Genomic DNA, 19,085 nt, shown 5'->3' with positions numbered 1-19,085 from the left:
TCTGTGAAGGCAGAACAAAAGATTCCATTAAAAAATGACTCAAAGAAACAGAGGTTCTGCTGGGTCCTTCCACATCCTCCTGTACCACCCCCTCAAGGCAGTGGACTTCATAAGTATCAAGCTACCACTGCAGGGAGGAACACATGAGGTGACTGTCTTATCACACTCAAAGGGAGGTTGCACAAAGTAGCTCAGGGGGCCAAGAGGGTAGCAAAGGAAGAAAACCTGTATTCTAAGGGACTGTGCTGAGTGACAGGCTGTCACAATGAGAGCCACCCAATGCAGGTTTTGCTAGGGGTCATAGACCTACCAGTCTGCAGAAGCTCTGAATGAGGTTTCTGACCTAATACCCAATGTCTGATCAAAGTGGGTCAAGGTGAATGATGGTTTCAAAGCTCTGCTCCCAAACTTCATGAGAACCCTAGGGAAGCCTTAACCTGGCTCTTCTACCAGTGCTTCTGCTCACCCCCCTCTTTTCCTCTCTAGAGTCCTGGGTCTCTGAGAAAACCAATTTTCTGCCCACACAAGGTGATCATTTATGCAACTGGAGCATTGTTTGTGAGCCTGTCTTACTATATTAATGCCACCAAGAGGAAATACTGGTTGTTCTCCCTGAGCTTGGCAACTCTGTGGCACTTTTCTTTTGGTCTCTGTGTCATACTCTCCATGACTCTATCTCCCAGGAAACACCCTCACAATCTGAAAATACGATCTTATGCATCACAGCCTTTGTTCATAGGATGGTTCATGTCTTCATTTCTGTAACTAAAATGTATAGCAATATTTGTTTCAATTACATTGCCCAGATTAATGATTTTTTAATTCTACATTTCCTTTTCATAGGTACTTTTCAATTTTTTTATAGTTCACATTTTTTTTAGAAGCAGATTAACTCCAAGAAATGAGAAAGATACATTCAGCAGTTTTGGAGTTAACATGATTATGTTTTATAATTTTCTAAAAAGATCTCCAGTGTGTTATATCTCAGCTGGCTATGTAGCAAATATAATGGGTTTTTAAAACTTAATAACAAAAGCAGCTGCTATTTCCATTTTAAAATATCCTTGTAAATAACTGCCTATCTAGCGTAAGTTATCTACATCAAGCAGAATAACAAGAACATCACTGTACCTAACTGATTCATACTTCACTACTTAAGAGGGAAAAAATAGAGTAGCTAGCAGTTTTATGCTAAATAATAGAGTATTTTTTATCAGATGGCTTTAGCTGTTTAAAATTTCATGTAGTACTTTCAGAAATACACTTTTAATTTTGTAATTTTAAGTTTTCTTTTATTAGACAATGAACTTCAGTGACATGTGGAAATTTCCAACTTTGAGAGCTCAGGTATTTGCGTAATTGATGTACAAAAATAACTTTAAATTGCTTTTTGTACATGGCAACTTCGAATAAATTTTCATAATTCATATTAATCATATCATATATGCCAGATACATCAATGGCTTAATTTAGTTTTTTAGTTATGCCAAGTAGAGTGATTTAGATGAATTCTGAACATTTAAGTATAGTTAGTATGCCATATTCCTTTTTCCTCTCAGCAATATTGAATTTAATAAGTAAATAATTAAGAAGTTGCTTCATCTGGCTGTGCTTAAACGTATCACTACATCCCTTTTATTGTCGTCAGCACAGAGCAAACTCCAGCCAGTTGGCAACTTGGGTCAGCAAAAAGAACAAAAAATTTCCTCTTAAGAAAATATACGGGGGCTGGGAAGGTGGCTCAGTGGTAGAGAGCTTGCCTTGCATGCGTGAGGCCCTGGGTTCAATTCCTCAGCACCACATAAGCAAAAAGAAAAAAGCCGGAATTGGCGCTGTGGCTCAAGTGGTAGAGCGCTAGCCATGAGCTGAAGAGCTGAGGGACAGCACCCAGGCCCAGAGTTCAGGCCCCACGACCGGACCCCCCCAAAAAAAGTATGGTTCATAGACCTGTTAAATAATTTGAGAAGATCAAGATAGTACAGATTTCTCTACACTATACTTTTTTTAAAAATCATTATTGGCCTAAACTTGTGACTAGATTAAGACTGGGGTTTTCACTAATGGTCAGAGCACCTCCTCCAGTTCCTCAGTTAGCATATACTTTCCCAGTTAAGGAAAGGAAAATCATACATGTTGTCTCATGCTCATAATTATGATGAGTTTGATCAAACTTCTGTGGAGTCTCAAAAGCTGTCATACATTGCTGGGAAGTATGGGGATGCCAGCCTTGACTGGCGATATTGCTGAAGCCACAGCTTCATAAAGCCAAACATAGCTGGATGTTAGTAGCTTTAGGTGTATAATTTTAACTAACTGGAAAGCTAAGATATGGAGAAACAAGGTTTGAAGACAAAAAGTTTGTTAGACTCCATTTCTAAAATAACCAGCAAAAAATAGGACTGGAGGCATAACTCAAATGATAGAGCACCAACCTAGCAAGCACAAGTCCTGAGTACAATCCCCAGTGTTAACAAACAACAAAGAAGCAAAAAACACAAGTTCCATCTGATTAATGTATGGTATATGCATATATGAAAGTCCATGGTGAAGCCCCTTTGAATAACTAACATGTACTTCTAACAGAAATTACTATTAGGATGTGGGTACTAGTGGGAAGGCCATGGGAGAGGGTGAAGGAAGATGAACATGGTTTTTTAAAAAAAGCTTTTATGTACATGTATGAAAATCTTGTTGAGCGTAGTTTGGGAAGGGGAGAAGAGGAAGAAAGAATAATAGAGGCGGGGCTCGGAAGGTGGCTCAGTGGTAGAGTGCTTGCCTTGCATGCATGAGGCCCTGGGTTCGATTCCTCAGCACCCCATAAGCAAAAAGAAAAAAGCTTAAAAGCTGGAAGTGGCGCTGTAGCTTAAGTGGTAGAGCGCTTGCTAGCCTTGAGCTGAAGAGCTGAGGGACAGCGCCCAGGCCCAGAGTTCAAGCCCCAGGACCGGACCCCCCCCAAAAAAAAAGAATAATAGAGGGATGGAAGAGAGGGGTGAGGAGAAGGGAAGGAAGGAGTAGAGGGGGAGGAAGGAAAGAAAGAAGGAAGATATTGTAGGTATAATTTCATCATATAACCTTGTACAGCTCATATTTGATACAACTCAATAGTATCTAATTAATTCTGTATTTCTAATTTGTTTTAATGATGCCAATCAACATTATTTTTATAATTTGAGTGTACTGATTGTAAAGTCACACTGAGTTTTTCAGTTCAGTTTGATGCTTCTAATTGAAAGGAAAATAAGAATCAGAAAAAAACAGATTTTACTTCAGAAATATCTTGGAGAGGGTACATATGAACTTGGTGTTAGGAAGATGTTGGAGTGTCATTTATATGCATCATGTGCTTTAGAGTTTCACAGAGTTTGAGTCTAAGTCCTGGTTTGCTCTTTCTAGCCAGGTGACCTGAGAGTGGGGGGGGGGGGGAATTTATCCCATCTAAGCCTGAGTTTCTTTATCAGTAACACTGTGTACCTGAGAGATCTTGTTACCCATAACTTAGTATGAGAGACCCCACCACACCTACACATACCCACACTCTGCCAAAAGGGATTTTTTTTTCCATTTGGAGTGACGAAGCCAGAACAAGAAACTGAAACTGAGGGTAAACAGCAAAATGTATTCAATGAACAAGGAAAAATGTAGGAGTCTCAGCCTGTGGATGGGGAGTTTATACATATAGGATAAGAGAAATAAAGAGGAAAAGGTTCTATAGTAGTTTGGGGGCAACAGAGGATAATATGGGGATGAATATGATTAAAATATGTCATATACATGTGTAAAAGTGTCACAGTAAACCCATTTTGTACAATTGATACATGATAATAAAAAGGAAGTGAAAAGGAAGAATTTTCAGGTCTTTACTTGAAATGAGCACAGCTTTCTCACAGCTCAAGCAACACCTCTTTTCACCTCTTTTATTGTCTGGTATGTATACTGTCTTGGTGGGTGGTAAGTGTCCCACTTAGTAGGGAAATTAGATTACAATGAAATCAGAGGTTGCCTGGAAGCCATCTTAGATCCAACGGTTTAAGCTAGCCCATCTGAAGAGGAACTTCTAGCCTTCAGGTATCCTGTCTTCATGGATAAACAAGCTGGATAGAAATTCAGTTAGGTCATGTAAGCAATATTCAGGATAACAATATTGTTCAGTTAAATGGGAAAAAATCCAAGAAAACATTTGATGTAATGTCTGACACATAAATATTCAATGTGTGATGTTAATACTCTTATTGATATAATGATTTATGTGATTTTATGATCTTTCCTCCTATTTTGAGTGAGAAATAATTAAAATATGGCTTGAAAATATAGATGTATTTACAAAATTTGACTGCTGTCTTCTAATTGTAACCAACCCCTTTGTTTGTTTCTTTCTTTCTTTTTGGCAGGGGCTTTTGCTGTATAATCCAGGGTGGCCTCAAACTTCTGCCTTAGCTTCTGTCAAGTCCTTTTATAAAGATTTCATGCACTAGGGTTAAATTTAGATGCCTGACAAGTTTGCTATCTGAACTAGATTATACAGATGGATTTTCTTTATTTTTTGTCGATCGTGGGGCTTGAACTCTGGGCCTGGGCACTATCTCTCAGCTATTCAGCTCAAAGCAAGCACTCTACCACTTGAGCTACAGTGTAACTTCGGTTTTCTAGTGGTTTATTTAAGATAAGAGTCTCGTGGACTTTCCTGCCCGGGCTGGCTTTGAATTGTGATCCTCAGATCTCAGCCTCCTGAGTAGCTAGGATTGCAGGCATGAGCCATTGACACTCGACTTTCATTTTCCTTATAAACTTTAAAAAGTAAAAGAGTAGTAAAGGCTCATGTTTAAAACAACAATCATGTTTAAGTGTGTAGTTTATAGAACTGATAAGGTTTGTAAATTTGTGGAGTTTAATAGAAAAATACACAGACTGTCTAGCTATTCTAATTAGGCTACTTTATAAAGGAAATATAACAGGATGAATGAAGATTCTTTGTAGATACAAGATAGACTTTCAAAAATAGAACTCCATAATAATCATTAACTCATTCCAGTTAGTCCAAATTTTCAACTGATTTTTATAAATAAATGCAAAATAAAATTTAGAGTTTCTATCAGTTTCTTTCCTATTATGTGAATGTTTTTTTTTGTTAAGATTTTTGTCCTTTATTTTACAATTGCTATATAAGGTTTCCCTGTTTTGACCTATCGTGATTCACTTACTTATTCCCATGATGTTGGGCATTGGAGTTATTTCCCATTTATTGCTATTATAAATACCATGCACATATTTTCAGCATGATACTCCCAGGCACTCCTTACCCCACCTTAGTTAATTCCTAGGGGAATACATCTGCAAATTAATCAAGGTATAGTATTAAATTCTAGTTATTGTTTAATTAGGCTTATATTCACTTCACACATAATTTGATATTTGAAGCCCAAATGCTAGAAGATATGACTAGATGTAGGTCTTCTTAGCTTTAAATGTAGGCATTCTGGCTTCTTTTTATTAGGTAGAAGAAAATCTTGTAAAAAAAAAATCTGTACCTTCATGGAGTGAGTTTCAAAGAGACTTTTTAAGGTAAAGAAAGAAAAGAAGGTTTAAGAAGACCCATGGGAAATTTGGAAGCTTTCTAATTTCTCCTGAGTCTAATTTTCACAACTGTTTTGCTTTCTTGCACAGAGTACCAAGTACACTCCAATTGTTAAAAGTAGGCTAACACTGTTTTCAAGATAAATATATACCTTTTTTACATTATGCAAATGTGAGCATGTTTTGGACTTAAATCATATGATTTTTTGTTATTGTTATAGAGATCCACTATCATTTCCCAGACTTTAAACAAAGATGAGAGTTTCAGTCTTTATGGCAGTCATGTTGCCACATACAATTCAGCTTTGGAGGAAAGGAAGTCTCATGGCTAGATGGGCAGAGCTTCTGGTACATGACCATAAAGATGAAATGGAAACAAGAAAAGGAAAACTCTTAAGATGATCCTGACTACCAGATAATTATCCTTAGGGTCATGGTTTCTTTCAAATTATGAAGGAAATGAGGTCTTTAGTTTTAGTGTAACTTATTTTGGAATGGATAGTAAATCCACATGGATCAAAATTGAAATAAAAAGTCTTCAAATTATGCTCTCAGCCACTCCATTCCCCTCTTTATAGACAACTAATTATGCAGTTAATCGTTACTAATTATGCAACTATCCATCCAGAGGTATTTAATACCTTTTCAAGGTAGTAAACTTATACCTTTATATCTCTGTATGTACACACACATATGGTTTTTCTTCTCTTCCTCCTTCCTCTCCTCTTTCTCCTTTTTAGTGAATGATTGCATAATGTTTAACACCTTGCTTTTCCTCTCAATCCTAATTCTGGAAATTATTCTATATCCCTTAAAAAGCTTTTGTACTTTTGAAATGTGATTTGTACCAGTTTGGGCTACATAGTGAGACACTGCCTCAAACTACCACCAACAAAAATCTACCAACTACTACCAACAATCTACAATCTAATACCAAGAACAAAATTAGTTATCTCCTTTGGGCAAAAGTAATAATCTAATGGCTTAAGACTAGGGATTAGCCTGTTCTATAATAGAAGTCACAAACTGTTTGTTGGATAGATAAGAGAGGAAATGACTTACTTTATTAATATAAGGAGCATGTGAGAAGAGGAAGAGGGCTAAGAATTTCCTGAAGCTTAGAGACCATTGCCCTTAGTCCTGGGTCCTGTCAAGAAAGCATCAGTGCCAGACGACCATGGCTCACGCCTGTAATCCTAGCTACTCAGGAGGCTGAGATCTGAGGATCACGATTCAAAGACAGCATGGGCAGGAAAGTCCAGGAGACTCTTATCTAAAATTAACCACCAGAAAACTGGAAGTGGTGCTATGGTTCAAATGGTAGAGCACTTGCTTTAAGCTGAATAGCTGAGGGATAGCGCCCAGGACCAGAGTTCAAGCCCCACAGCCAACAAAACGTAAAGGAAAGGAAAGGAGAGGGGAGGGGTGGGGAAGAGAGAGAGAGAGAGAGAGAAAGAGAAAGAGAAAAAGTTATCAGTGTTTCTCTTGAAGGCTTCATGGTTGGAGATATCAGAAGAATGTGCTAACTGCAGACTTGAAGTCAGAAAATGTGATCTGGTTCCGTGATAGTTGAGGCTATAGGACCTTGAGCAAGTGACCTGAGGGCCTTTTCCCAAAGCAAAACCAGGAGGTTGGAGTAGACTATTCAGTGAATCTCTTAGCTCTAAAATTGTGTGGTTTATAATTTTATAGCTTCTTTTCTGATCATCATTTGAAACTGCTTTTGTAGCAGACATAGTGGTACTGTCTGTATTCCCAGCTACTGAGTCAGCAGAGGAAGGAGGATTATGACTCTGAGTAGAGACAAAAAAATGATATGTTCTCTTTAAATATTGTTGATAAAAATGTGATTGTTAGGATTCCAAGATTAGACTGTAAAAGTAGTTTATAATTATTATATTTCTTACAAAAATTGATTACCATTAAAGTAAGAGCAGACTTACATATGGCTTTAGAACCAAATATTTCATGTACTGATATTTTGAAGGAAATTAAATACACCTTTACTGCTTTAATTTTTTATTAGTAAGTTCAATTATTATAGTAGTATTGAGAAGTATTAAGTAGCAAAATAATTATCAGTAAATAATGGAATATATTTAGCAATTGCCAAAATAGTAGCTGATGATAAATATTCTTCATAGAAAATGTCTTTTTGTCTTTTCATTTTAGTTAAGTATGAAAGTGAAGCTAGCAAATATTGGGACACATTTTACAAGATTCACAAGAATAAGTTTTTCAAGAATCGTAATTGGCTGTTGAGGGAATTTCCTGAAATTCTTCCAATTGATCAAAAAATTGAAGAGAATGTAGAAGAGTTATCATGGGATCATGTCAAGACTAATGCTGCAGATTGTTTCTCAGGAAAACAAGAACAAAAAAAACATCTCAAGAAAAATGGTTTATCAGATGGTCAAAGCCAACTGAGGTCTGATTTTTCCAACTTGGAGGCTGAAGAAGCCAGAAAAGAGCTTCAGAAGACTGAAGTGTTTCCTGGTAGCAATGCCACTTTCAGAATACTAGAGGTAACATGATCAAAGACTAAAGATGTGCACAGATGACACTTTTTAATATATAGGCACTATGATGCAGGTTGTTTAGGTGAATAAAGATCAAATCTAAATGCCCAGAATATTTTAGTAGTTAAGGAATTTGTATAGATAAATTTATATAGATAGATACTGTAGATAGATAGATAGATAGATAGATGGATAGATAGATAGATGGATAGATAGATTTGTAAAGCTTTTGTGCTCAAAAGTAACACTTTGCCACTTGAGCCACAGCTTCACTTCCAGCTTTTTAGTGGTTAACTGGTGATAAGAGTCTCATGGACTTTCCCTGCCTAGGCTAGTTTCGAACTGCACTCCTTAGAACTAGTCTGAGTAGCTAGGATTATAGGCATGAGCCAGTAGTGCCAAGTAAGATAGATAGATTAGATAGATAGATAGATAGATAGATATGTAGTCAAGTTTTAAGTTTGTGCCTTTAATTTCACTTTGTTGCATTTTTCTTTTAATTTGTTTCATTTCTAGCATGAGGGAAGTTTTAAGTACTAGTAAAGTTTTAGCCTTAATTTTTACTCTCAGTAATTATCCCCTTTTAAATGAGATAGAAATAAGTGAAATGTATAATTCAGCATAATCTAGTATAGATCTCAGTTTTCTATTTGTGAAACTAAACCCTATCTTTTTATTATAATGTTAATATGTGTTGATTATAGAGAATTTGCCATTAGAGAAATAAAAGAAATGAAAAGAAATAAAGAGAAATAAAATTATTCACAATACCATAAATAAATGTTAACTACTGTAGCATTTTACTTACATCCTTTCATATACTATGCATGCATTTGGGGGTTTTGCTTTTATCTCTGTATTATATCAGAAACAATTTTCTTGGGCTGGAAAGGTGGCTCAGTAGTAGAGTGTTTGTCTTGTATGTATGAGGCCCTGGGTTCGATTCCTTAGCACCACATAAGCAGAAAAAGCCGAAAGTGGCGCTGTGGCTCAAGTGATAGAGCGCTAGCTTTGAGCTGAAGAACTGGACAGCACCAGGCCCAGAGTTCAGGCCTTATGACCAAAAAAAAAAAAAGTTTTCTCTATCTTTTAAAATTCTCCAGAGAGTTGGAGGTATGACTCTGAAATAGAGCTGCTGCTTAGCTTGTATGAGGTCTTGGGTTCAAATCCCAAACTGCAAAAATAAATACTTTCATAAATATTTTCATTGCAGGAAAAAACCCTGCTATGTGAACTAATGAAATGTTACTTATCTATTTTCATACTACTGAGCATTTACATTGTTTTTAGGTTTTCTGCAGCAAATGGGTGTAGGTTTTAGTTGCATTTTCTTTTATTATTATACTACATTTACTAGATTATAATTTTTTTTAAATATACTTTTAAGACATTGCCAAATTGCTTTCTAAAAAGCTGTGGGCTGGTGGCTCACACATGTAATCCTAGCTACTCAGGAAGTTGAAATCTATGGGTCATGGTTTAAAGCTAGCCTGAGCCTGAGCATGAGTTGCTTGTCTCTAACTAGCAAAAAGCCAGAAATAGAGCTGTGACTTAAGTGGTAGAACACCAGTATTAAAAAAACTCAGGGACAGCACCCAGGCTCTGAGTTCAAGCCCCAGGAATTGTAACAAAAAAAGTTTAAACTAATATCAGTTCCATAGCAGTTTATGTTTATCTCATTATACCCTCTTTGATTGAAATATTATTATATTATATTATTTTAGAGATATTTTTCTTTGTTAGGCAAAGATTATGCCTTGTTTTATTTGCACCTTTTTCATTACTAAGTTTATTGCATAGTTTTGCAAATGTTAAAAAGTCATTCATGCTTGTTTGCATTCTGTCCATTTTTCCTTTGCTTTTTTAATGAGCTCTGCCCTTTATCATATTTATTGCAGATTTTTATTGTAGGTACCTCTCAATTTGATTTATCTTCAGCTTCATTATATACAAGTTTTGAATGTTTCCATAATTGTTTTTCAGTATTATTCTTATACTTTATTTCATTGTCTTTGAATTTAGAAAGTTCTACCATATCCAGAGGTCCAGTTAACTTGTTGCTTTTCTTAATAGACAATCTGACAGGAAATCTAAGGAAAATTTAACACATTCATGGTATTTGTTTGTTCTGTTAATTTTAGGTTGGCTGTGGTGCTGGAAGCAGTGTTTTTCCAATTCTGAACACCTTGCAGTGAGTTTCAAGAGTTTTTCTTCCAGAATAGTACATATTTATGGGATATTAATATGTTGTCCTGTATATGATACTCTAGTGTTCTTAATTCTTTTTGTGTGTGTGTGTGTGTGTGTGTGTCGGTCGTGGGGCTTGAACTTTGGGCCTGAACGCTGTCCCTCACTCTTCAGCTTAAGACTTGTGCTCTACCATCTGAGTCACAGTGCCACTTTCCTTAATTCTTATATCAACAATGACTAAAGCAAATTTCAAAAGGAATGTCTTAGTAACTAAATTCTCATGAGCTGGGAATCACTCTTAAAAGGTGTTTTACAGCCTTGGGCTGTTCACTGTGGGCTTGAAGTAATGTTAACGCTTGTGTTTATGTGGATGAGGGAACAAGAGAGAGAACTAGAGATTCTATCCTTTCACTAAGCTAAGGAAGTCACCTCAGATATTATTTGTTCCTCCAGGAGGCTTGATGTCGTTTTACACAGAGAATTAAGTCTAAAGTTTATACCTTAAACTTCTTCTCATTTGTCATCATTTCTGGAGCAACACTCAGTGTAAGACCTTCACATGTCACATCATTGTGTCTAGGCTTGAGATTTTTTTGGAAGTGGCAGCAATGAACCCCCGACTCAAAAATAAAAGTAGGAGATGGGACCAGAGATGTTTCCTGGCCCACCCTTCTTGTTCACCATTTCACCTCAGTGTCTGAGGATTTCTATGATGAGGAAGACATAACTTATTAAGCTCTCCAAACACTTTATACCTATGCTAGTCTGTCAAGTTCTTTTTTTTAAATGGAAGTTTATACAATAGCTTTCACATCATCTTTCCACAATAAAATCAGCATAAGCATAGTGTAGAACATTTCTACTAGAGGAAGGAGGGGTTCACCCATCATCCTCATCTTCCTAAACATGACCACTTACACAATTTTCATTTTGCATGCATATTTTTTCATCTAACAATGTGATCTTTTAAACTTTTTATTATGAAAATGTAAATGCATTTGACAAAACAAAGAGTTTACAATGAATTTGCATAAATCCACCACCTTTACTCAACAATTATTAACATAATGCCAACATCATGACACTTCACCTTCTATTATTCAAGATGCATTTTCAAAAATCAGGACATTCTCTAATGCTTTAATAAACCCAACATAACAAATAGTAATTCCTTAACAGTATCTAATGACCAGTTAAAATGGCCGGGTGCAGGTGAGAGTGGTAAACTTACAGTTCTGAATGGCCTTTCCGTTTTCTATGTATTACCTTTGTTTTCTCTTTTGCAATTTTTGCATTGAAATTTTCTGCTCCCTTTCACCACATTGCCAGATTCCTTCACACCAGTGATACCTGAACTTACAATATTCGTAGGTACATTACAGTGGAATTGATTGGTTATTGCTTAGCATGTCATGTTTTTCTTGGTTTTTTGCCATTTTTATATTCCTAATATTTTATCCTAATCAGGTTGCCTAACAGTTCAATATACATAGTTAGAGCTCAATATTTTATTGGTTGTTTAACTCTGATTTCCTACTTTTAAATTGCATTTTTCCTCTATATTTTTTCCTCAAACTAATTATTGTCTCCTCATTTTTGACTCTTCTTGGCTATGTCTTCCTATCCATTTTTTAGATATCATAGTAGCTCAATAGCCTAAGATAATTAATTCCATCTTTAAAAGCCAACCAGTGATCTGCCCTCCAAAGGGAACATTAAGGCTTTTTTTCCTACCTGAGAAATTGTTTCATTACTTTTGGAGAGTATAGGATTAATGTTTTACATTTTCAGAATATCTTAGCATAATTGTACCTCTGGAATTGAGAGGTCAGATCATTTTCCAAGGATCATTTAATTCCTAACCCCCCTGCCAAGAGAGTGCTTGCTGGTATGATGGTAGTAGGGATATTTACACCTGCTTCCTGGGAAAAGAGCCAAGGCAGTCAGCTGATTTTCCAGAAAGATTCTGGAAAGTTATTGGGTGGTCACAAGACTTTAACTTGGGATGCTGATGCAGTAGGAATTGCATCTCAGAGGTCATGCTGTCATCTTGGTTGGGCACATGGCAAATGACACATGCTTTCCTTTAGTTCTTAGTCTGTTCTGTATCTGGTAGATATTCAATAACTACCCAAAGTAGTCTTCAGACATTTTATAGTGTGCTGGATATACCAAGATAGAGGACCATGTTAGTCTTAAAGTTCTGGGAAGGCACAGGCATATCTATCACAATAATACCAATAACAACAACAATAATAACAATACCACCATTCATAGAAATGACTAGCTTTACTGAGAAATTACTTTTTGGGGGCTATTCCTGGAGCTTGAACTCAGGGCTTGGTACTCTGTCCCCAGCTTCTTTTGCTTAAGGCTAGCACTCTACCACTTGAACCACACCGTCACTTCTGGCACTTTCTGTTTATGTAGTACTGAGGAATTGAACCTAGAGCTTCATGTGTTCTAGGCAAGCACTCTACCACTAAACCACAGTCCCAGCCCAAGCACTTACTCTTGACTCAGATACTTCTTTAGAAAATTCACTGTATATATCCATTCAGCCCTCATAACCACCTTAGATGCCATATTTATTTCCATTTTAAAGATGAGAAATTAAATAACTGTCTTTTGGTATATAAATAGATGGCAGAGCCAGGAATCAAACCTTTGGCAGTGTGTTTCCAGAGCCCGCTTAACCATTAGACCAAGTTACATTGCATACATCTGAGTGTTAACTGAGAATATTTCAAACACAATCACTCAGTAGAATACAAGTCTGATGTCATAGGAAACAACAGGGATATATAAAGTACCACTTTATTTTCTATTCCATATGCTTACTTCTTGTTGAATTTGTTAAATGTTACAGAATTCTCATATTGCCAAACCATGCTTAAGAGTTCATTTTAGCTAGTTAATTTATTTTTGTATTTTTGGGGTTTTGAGACTAGGTCTCACTGTATAACCCAAGCTAGCCTAGAATTTCCAAGACTCTGGCTTCTACTTTCTGAGTGTTGGCACCATTCCTGGCAAATACTGTTTTCTTACATGAGACAAAATGAAAAAATCAGTTCAAAAGTTTTAACTTCCATTTGGTGCTGGTTAACTAAGTTCTGTTCATCATATGTTAATTTGTGTGATCATATCTTAACTTGAATGTAAATCTCTATTGTACAGAAAGAATTAATTACATGTGACTATTAGTATACATCAGTGAGTAGCCTTTAGAGTTGTAATATCTGAGCTTGGGTTAAATGTTGCTAAATTCATGTTTATATTCAATGTTTATTCAGAAGTTTGCCTTATTTCAAAGGCTTTTTAAATCAAATTTTGAAGTCTCAATTTTGTGAGGGTTTTTAACTTTTACTTTGATTTTTAAGGTCTTATTTTTCATTCTTTATTATTATAATTAAATAGTCATAAAAAGGGGTAACAATTTCATAAGTCAGGTTGTGTGTACAATGCTTGGTCAGTGTCACCCCTTCCTTGATTCTCTTCCATTTTGTGTTTTAAGGCTCGTCTTTATGCCCTACCACATACTAGTATAAGTTCTTAGGATCAGCTCTGCTTCTTGTCCCTGGCAGGTGCCTCTAACCTCTAAACCCTTAGACCATTTCTTCTCCTCACTTAGTAATGCAGTCTTCCCCCTGACAATTTTTTCTAGACTTACACTTTAGAGGGCTGGCCTTCTGCATATCCCTATAAAAGTTGTATAAAACTAGACATGTCCCAAACAAAACCATAAAATACTCAAGAGCCAGGACCATACTTAAACTTAGTAGTGTTGTTTACTGACAAACTGACCTTTTTGTGTAATTGAAACCTGTCTCTTAGCCACTTGATGCAAAGGTTATTTGATATCAGCACACAGGATGAGCAGGAAGGGTATATGTCTGCCTATGAGTAGTCACAGGCCATCCATTGTTACTAAATTTCCAGTAAAAGCCGGTCGCCGGTGGCTCACACCTGTAATCCTAGCTAGTCAGAAGGCTGAGATCCGAGGGTCACAGTTCAAAGCCAGCTCAGGCAGGAAACTCTGTGAGACTCTTATCTCCAATAAACCTCAAGAAAAACCAGAAGACAAGCTAGATATCATCCAGAATTTTCTTAAATAAGAAAGTCAAACCTATACTTTCTTCTCTAGTTTGACCAAATCTTGACTATAAATTGAATCTTTCTTCCATTTTCATAGGAATCTTCCAGAATCCTTTCTCTATTGTTGTGATTTTGCCTCTAGAGCTGTTGAGCTTGTAAAGGTATGTCTTATATTTTCTTTTAAGACTATCTCATTTGTTTGCTTTCCAAGTGGTTCTTTTGAAATGTCTCTGGATCAAATGTTATCTGTGACTATTTTTGAGTTTTTACAATTTCTGATGCCTATGATATTAATTACTTTAAGATAATAAAAATTGGTCTGGATTTAAAATAGATCTCAAAGGACAGGCATACACCTAAGGAGGCCAACAGCACACAGGGATGACCAGAAGATAGTAATCTACAAAGTAAAGCCTGTGTGTCTGCCTATGAATAATCATACTCAAACAACTTAATTTCAGAGGAAACCAGTTAAAAGTCAAAAGTTTTCATTTGGTAAAATAAACCTTAATTCTACAAGATCGTGTTTGTATTTGTGTCTTTATAGCCTTATACATAGTAGGAATTGATTTCATTAAAATTTGTGAAATGAAAAATGTCTGTAAAGGCATTTTTCATGAATCTGAAATGTCTTTGACTATCACAAAGACAGTGGGGAACCTGGACTTGTCATGCAGATCTCAGAATGCTAGTGAGGACTTCCTTTGAATGAAGACAAAGTTTAACAAATGGAAAGGGAAAACAAATTCTATGAACAAAAATGTGTGGTAAACACATTAAGGCTTTTAAAAATTAAATAAAAACTTGGGCTAAAATATAGCCTAGTGGCAAAGTACTTGCCTAGCAAGTGCAGTATCCATGTTCAATCCCCAGTACTAGAAAAGAAATTAAGTAAAAGAGCTGGGCACCAGTGGCTCATGCCTATAATCCTAGCTACACAGGTTGCTGAGATCTGAGGATCGCAGTTCAATGCCAGCCCAGGCATCAAAGTACATGAGACTCTTACCTCCAGTAAACCACTCAGCAAACCGGAAGTGGCACTGTGGCTCAAGTGGTAGAGCACTAGCCTTGAGCTGAAGAGCTGAGGGACAGCGCCCAAGCCCAGAGTTCAAGCCCCATCACCAAAAATAAATAAATAATAAATACATAAATAAATAAAGTAAAGGAAGTGGCACTGTGGCTCAAGTGGTAGAGCACTAGCCTTGAGCTGAAGAGCTCAGGGAAAGTGCCCAGGCCCAGAGTTCAAACCCCAAGATCAACCAAAAAAAAAATTAAGTAAAGACTTAATTTCTGATAATTCATTGTTGACTTTTCTAAGATAATAGCCTAATGTAGAGAAGAATGCACCTATAGTCACATTTCTAGAGTGAATAAATGTTCATGTGTTGATGTATTTCCTTCTAGTGTTGAATTTGTAGGCAGATTGTCTCTGATGTGTCTGTGTGTGTTACTTTAGTGTAACTTTTTAAAATTACTTTTAAATACAACTTTAAAAACTTTATTGAAATAGTTCATATACTATTCCATTTTTACATATACAATTGAATGTTTTTTATTTGTTTGTTTCTTAGCAAGGATTTATTTTATTATAACCAAGTTGAAGTAGGGAGAAATAGAAAAAGAAAGAAACATTTCCTGGTCTCTGTTTAGGAAATGGGAGTTAAAGACTTCAATTAAGTGGCTTAACATACTTCCATTGTATACCTGTCACTGTCATCTAATTTTGAACACATAGTATAGAAAACAGAAAGCAGTGGGAGAGTTGGAGCATTGCTCAGTTCCTCTGAACACAGTAGGCCTTCAAAAACACTGTCACCAAGGCCAAGTGCTGGGTTTCATATTTTGGGGCTGCTTGAAATAAGCTACCAGAGTACTGAATTGGAAATAAGTGCATTTAGATTTATGGGATAAAGACTCTTGGAGAAAAGGTAAAAAAAATTAAATTAAATTAAAAAAAACCTGACCTTTTCATTAAGGAAAATCCTCTGGGAAATCTAATATAAAAAAATTATTATTCCTTCATTGTGCCAGGCACACTCATCCTACAGGGCCTCCCAGTGTTCCGCCTTTGTGCACGACATATGTGAGGATGGCTTGCCCTACCCTTTCCCAGACGGGATCCTGGATGTCGTCCTCCTTGTCTTTGTGCTCTCTTCTATTCATCCTGACAGGTAAATGACGACGAAAGGGCAAAGCAGATATGTAAAGCTCCTTTGTCAGGAGTGGTTTTTAGAACTATCAAAGTAAAAATGACAAATCTTGAATTTATTATTTCGTGAACTACATTATGTATAATATGCAGCCTTTTAAATGCAGTTCCCCCTTCCCCCTTTCTTCCCACTTGAAGAAAGAAACTGGTCAAACTATTTCATTAGTGAGCTTTCTGTCACTGTCAGAATGAAGTGAGCATATTCTGGCAAGACACATACCTATTAAAAGTGACAGTGCTTCAAGGAAATTATAAATTCAGCACAGCCTAATAGTCTCCCAGAAGGAAAATTGTACTTGGTGATCAGAAACAAACATCTTTGATTTAGCATCTTCCTGAATGTTCATGAAGAGGTGGACTTAAGGTCTGTTTGACTTCACACAGGTTTGCTGATAGGCTTTTAAAATTTTGTCTTAAAGAAGCCTGCTAAGGAATTTGGAGTTGCAGTGATTTGCCAGATTATCCTTGGACCTTTATGATCTAAGGTGGGCTGATTACCATCACACACAGAGACATGAACACACACACAAATACACATTTGGGAATGCTAGGCAAGTACTCTATCACTGGGCTATATCCTCAGATTAAAATACAATTTTTTTTGTATTTGAACACTATTTTAAAATTACAAATGCAGCTTTTCTGCAGCAAGTTAACAAGGTCTTACAAGCAATGGAAATGATCACTTTCTTCAAAATCTTGCCGCCTTCTGTGAGTTTGAGCATGTGTGTGATAAGTCAGGACTTGTGCTTTTATAAAGCTTCCTGAAACTTAGTTTTCACAGTCTCCAGGAAGAGTGAACAGACCTGGACCCACCACTTCGGTGAATGTAATCCTTTCTCACAGAAATGGAGTTACCATGTGCTTCTTTCTTTGCAATTACAAAGTCACTAGAACACTGACTTTTTACTTTGAAAAGATGAACACTTTGTTCACTTAAGGAGAATAAATTATATTTCCAAAGAAATCCAAAAGAGAGTTATATTTGTACCTATAAGTATATCAAGTTTCATGAAGCTACTTTTTCCTTTCATTGCTATCACTTATTTCTTAAATTTCTGCCAATCTGTTAATCTGTTGGCCATGTTCGAGTACTAGCAGAAAGATATCATCTGTGTATTTTGTTACCTTATATGAATAGTTAAAGAGATTATGTAGGTGGATAAAGAACAAGATTTCCTATTTGGCACTCATAACAGGAAATGTATAAATTCTAAACAGGACTGCAAAAAGACTATTGAAATTAGATAATGTATTTTGTCATGATTTGAATTTAATGTTAAAAAAGAGGAAGCAGATGTCTTGAGACTATTGCTTTTCTAGTAGAGTGTTTCATTCTGTTTATTATAAAGTAAATTCAGATGTACCATGTCAGTATCGCTTTCTTTCCTACGTGGAATTGGTCTAAATATATAACTTAAGTGAGCTAGGTACTGTGGTATATACTTGAAGTTTCAGCAACTCAGGAGACTGACACAGGAGGATCACTTGCGTGGAATAATTAGAGGCTGACCTGAGCAACATAATGAAACCCACCCCCAAAAAAGTTATGAATTCATTAATTATATTAAGATAAGTGACTGGAATATGGGCAGCAGCAAGTGAAAAGCCCAAGCAATGTCTCTAGGATCCTTTAGAATTGTAAGTAGTAGATTTGCCTCTAGGCAAGTTCCAGAAAAGGAACTTTGTGGCAGTTTGGAAAATCTTGGCACAAATAAATGTCAAGCAATTCAGTTAGACCCAAAGTTTGGGGGGTTCCAGCTTAATTGGAAAAATGTTTTGGTTTAAAAAAATGTTTAGCTTTACTTTTATAGGAGGCTACCACAGTAAATCTAACCATCCTTCTTGTAACTGACAGAAAAGAAAGTATAAGATATTTTCTGTAGGTCTAAGCATTGTGTGGATAGTGAACATATATTCATGTTTATTTTTAATATTTTCTTTTCCTTGTCCTCTCCCTCCATTGAGAGATAATTAAGGACAGCAGAGTCAGTTGAGCGGGGAGTCCTTTGTCCTACTCTTGTCTTGCCCATCCCGTCCCCAGCACTTCTAGGAACTGGCTCCAGAACTGTAGTCTGAACCAAATGGTACTGAACAAGAAATCAAGCTGTCCCCTCCTTGCCTCTTTTCCTAATCCTAGACAGTAAAGGACAGTTGGAGGAAAAGACCTGAAGGAACGAGCTACATTTTGGAGTACTTATTTTTTCCCCGCATTTTAGTTTCATCTTTGTTTTACTAATAATTATAGAGATGTTGCTTTGTACATAAAACATTCATTCTGAAAGTACTGTAAGGTTTAGATATGATTTTCCTTCCTTCTCTCTCCCTCCCTCCTCTCTCCCTCCCTCCCTTCCTTCCTTTTCTTTTTTCTTTCTTTCCTTCTTCCTTCCCTCCCTCCATCTCTCCCCCTTCCTTCCTTCTTTCCTTCTTTCCTTCTTTCCTTCCTTCCTTCCTTCCTTCCTTCCTTCCTTCCTTCCTTCCTTCCTTCCTTCCTTCCTTCC

General features: G+C 36.4%; 1 protein-coding gene across 1 annotated transcript in view; it reads left to right on the top strand.

Annotated features, from left to right (window-relative positions):
- Positions 1-19,085, top strand: part of Mettl8 (methyltransferase like 8) — a 99,433-nt gene that overhangs the window by 75,245 nt on the left and 5,103 nt on the right. The window contains exons 4-7 of the mRNA XM_013028405.1: positions 7,744-8,096; positions 10,232-10,281; positions 14,473-14,536; positions 16,407-16,546. Coding sequence (XP_012883859.1) covers positions 7,744-8,096; positions 10,232-10,281; positions 14,473-14,536; positions 16,407-16,546 — 607 coding nt within the window. The remainder of the gene's footprint in view (positions 1-7,743; positions 8,097-10,231; positions 10,282-14,472; positions 14,537-16,406; positions 16,547-19,085) is intronic.

This window comes from Dipodomys ordii, unplaced genomic scaffold (genome assembly GCF_000151885.1).
Source record: "Dipodomys ordii isolate 6190 unplaced genomic scaffold, Dord_2.0 Scaffold5, whole genome shotgun sequence".
NCBI lineage: Eukaryota > Metazoa > Chordata > Mammalia > Rodentia > Heteromyidae > Dipodomys > Dipodomys ordii.
This window is presented reverse-complemented; position numbering and strand designations above follow the sequence as displayed.